The sequence below is a fragment of the Lactuca sativa genome, chromosome 4 (assembly GCF_002870075.4).
Source record: "Lactuca sativa cultivar Salinas chromosome 4, Lsat_Salinas_v11, whole genome shotgun sequence".
In the NCBI taxonomy this organism is placed as follows: domain Eukaryota; kingdom Viridiplantae; phylum Streptophyta; class Magnoliopsida; order Asterales; family Asteraceae; genus Lactuca; species Lactuca sativa.
In genome coordinates this window covers 366,672,286-366,673,650 of record NC_056626.2, presented here as the reverse complement: position 1 = coordinate 366,673,650, position 1,365 = coordinate 366,672,286, and the positions used below count along the sequence as shown (strand labels likewise).

Genomic DNA, 1,365 nt, shown 5'->3' with positions numbered 1-1,365 from the left:
TTTTTTTTTTATAATAAATAACTTTAAGAACACTTATCACTTTTCTATGCTCTTAACAATCTAATTTCCATGCTCGTATTTTCTCATATCACAACCTATTTCTACAAAATTGGTTGGTTGCTACTCATCATAAAAATTTCATATACAAAAAGACTATATAGGCAAAAATAACAAAAAATGGGACTAAGTTCCTATCACGACCTATTTCTATAAATAGGTGACTATTTATTATAATATTACATTTAAACAAAGAGAAAAACTGTCATTTTGCGTCATTATTCTGTAAGTTTTGTTTAGTGATTACGATTTCAATTTTTAACAGTGTTTTTTATTTTGTCAACCGTTTGTTTCTACGAGTTTAAACCTAATAATAAGAATAAATTGATTTAAATAAGTTCTAAGTTATTTAAAATAAATTAGAACCAACTTATCAAAATTTATTTAACATTTATAGTTTTAATATATATGTTTAAACACTAAAAACTACTTGTTAAAAATGCCAAATTATAATAAGCATTTGCTGGCCGTTAAAAAAATACCCCAAAATTAAATTATTTAAAATAGCAATAACCCAACCACTTTTTTTCAGATGAGTTATTGGATTTCGGTTTCTCTGTCACTTTCTAATACTAATCATATTTAACCTAAACCGCGTTGTGATTTATAAGCTCTGCTGCAACTTGATTCAGTATACTCCTCCACCGGAAAATTTGTCTTCGCCGTGTTTCCTCTGTAGTAAATATTGGCAACGTCGTAAGCTCTGGCGGCCTCTTCTGCAGTCTCGAAAGTCCCCAACCACTTCCGCTCTTTCGTCCCCGGAACCATTATCTCCGCCGCCCATTTCCTCGACGGCCGGAGACGAACTCCTCTGTAAACCTTCTTCGTTCTCTTTCCCATCTCTTCTCCACCACCACCGGTGAACATTTGACAACCCAAACATTGATCCGGGACACGCATTTCACATTCGCTACAGACTTCCTGCATCACCGGCGACGGCTGACTTCGAGAATTTCCCATCAAACCATTGCTTTTAGCGGCGTCTTTGCCGCCGGAAATGACATACCGGAGTGCTGAAACAATGGTGGAGTTCTCGTCGTCGGTTATGATGAAGGGATTATCCATTTTTTTATGGAGAACGGATAAAGTGGTTTCTTGGTGGCGATATTTATAACTGGGATTTGTAGTGGTCGGCGTTGGAAGGTGGAAGCTCCCGCGGCAGACTCACCACGCACACGCCGGGAGTGACAGCTGGTATCCTTGACAACATAGTACAACTCCTGTCTGTGTCTTGTTGGTTTTATTATTTTACATCAAAACCCTTTATTGTTTAGTGTTTTTCACTACCAGTCCCTGCTGCAGTGCATC

At 37.1% G+C, this 1,365-nt stretch overlaps 1 protein-coding gene across 1 annotated transcript; it reads right to left on the bottom strand.

The window, feature by feature from the left end:
- Window positions 1-639: 639 nt before the first annotated feature.
- LOC111916469 (ethylene-responsive transcription factor ERF109) lies at window positions 640-1,122 on the bottom strand. The gene has a single exon (XM_023912134.1). It carries the CDS (start codon window positions 1,120-1,122, stop codon window positions 640-642), a length of 483 nt encoding a protein of 160 aa, XP_023767902.1.
- Between the last annotated feature and the right edge of the window lie 243 nt (window positions 1,123-1,365).

Excerpts from the sequence above, each read along its gene's own strand:
- LOC111916469 (XM_023912134.1), bottom strand. The coding sequence starts at position 1,122 with ATGGATAATCCCTTCATCATAACCGACGACGAGAACTCCACCATTGTT.